General features: G+C 49.2%; 1 protein-coding gene across 1 annotated transcript; it reads right to left on the bottom strand.

Moving 5' to 3' along the window:
- Positions 1-297, bottom strand: LOC116895527 (late cornified envelope protein 3D-like). The gene has a single exon (XM_032896772.1). It carries the CDS (start codon positions 295-297, stop codon positions 1-3), a length of 297 nt encoding a protein of 98 aa, XP_032752663.1.
- Between the last annotated feature and the right edge of the window lie 590 nt (positions 298-887).

The following is an 887-nucleotide window of genomic DNA, read 5'->3' as shown; positions in this document are numbered from 1 at the left end:
TTAGCAGCAGCCCCCAGAGCTGTGGCCACAGCCTGAGCCCCCAGACAGCTGACCACTGCCACGGTCACAGGAACTGGAGCTCCTGCGCCTGCATCTGTGGGACCTGCGCCTGTGGTGGCTCAGGCAGCAGCCTCCCTCAGAGCTGGGGACACTGCAGCCCCCAGAGCTTGTAGCACAGCAGGAAGAGGCTGCAGGCAGACACTGTGCTGTGCTCTTTGGGGGGCACTTTGGGGAGCACTTTGGGGAGGGGCATTTGGGAGGAGGCTGGCACTGCTTCTGGCTCTGCTGGCAGGACATCTTGGCAGGATTCAGTAGGCCTGGTTTAGGAAAGAAAACATCTGTTAGTAATCTACAGTGTTTTGTATCTTCATCTCTGGTATTTTCTTCCTTGTGCTCCAAGAACCAGGGAAAGCTGATGCAGTTGGAATTCAGTAGACGGGGCCAGGTGCCTCCCATTCTGCTTCCTAGGCTCTAGAAGTACAGACTGAGTTTGTTTTTGCATCTGGCTTTTTTTTTTATCTTTGAAGAATAATACCTGGCAGGTGCCTGTGTTTGGGGAAAAAAAGCAATCAGGAATCGGGGTGTCATAGGGTACATGTGAATACCTGAATGGGAAGGGCATGAGCTGTGCGAAGTGGATGCTGAGCTTGTGGATTGTAGAATTCTTGTCAACCCCCTTGATTCTACCTATTTAAACACTCACCTATTACAAACTCATTTGTTTTTAAATTGAATGCTAGAAATAGATTTTTCCCCTATTTCACTTGTGTTTGGGTTTTTATGGAAGTATCTTATTATTTCTCCCTCTATTACTACGCTCTTAATGTTCCCTTCCAACGTCTCACTCCAAGGCCCATCCCTCTGGATACTCACTAGGTTCAAAGGAG

Source organism: Rattus rattus, chromosome 3 (assembly GCF_011064425.1).
Source record: "Rattus rattus isolate New Zealand chromosome 3, Rrattus_CSIRO_v1, whole genome shotgun sequence".
In the NCBI taxonomy this organism is placed as follows: domain Eukaryota; kingdom Metazoa; phylum Chordata; class Mammalia; order Rodentia; family Muridae; genus Rattus; species Rattus rattus.
The sequence above is the reverse complement of the archived record's forward strand: the minus strand, read 5'-3'. Positions and strand labels throughout refer to the sequence as shown.

Excerpts from the sequence above, each read along its gene's own strand:
- LOC116895527 (XM_032896772.1), bottom strand. The coding sequence starts at position 297 with ATGTCCTGCCAGCAGAGCCAGAAGCAGTGCCAGCCTCCTCCCAAATGC.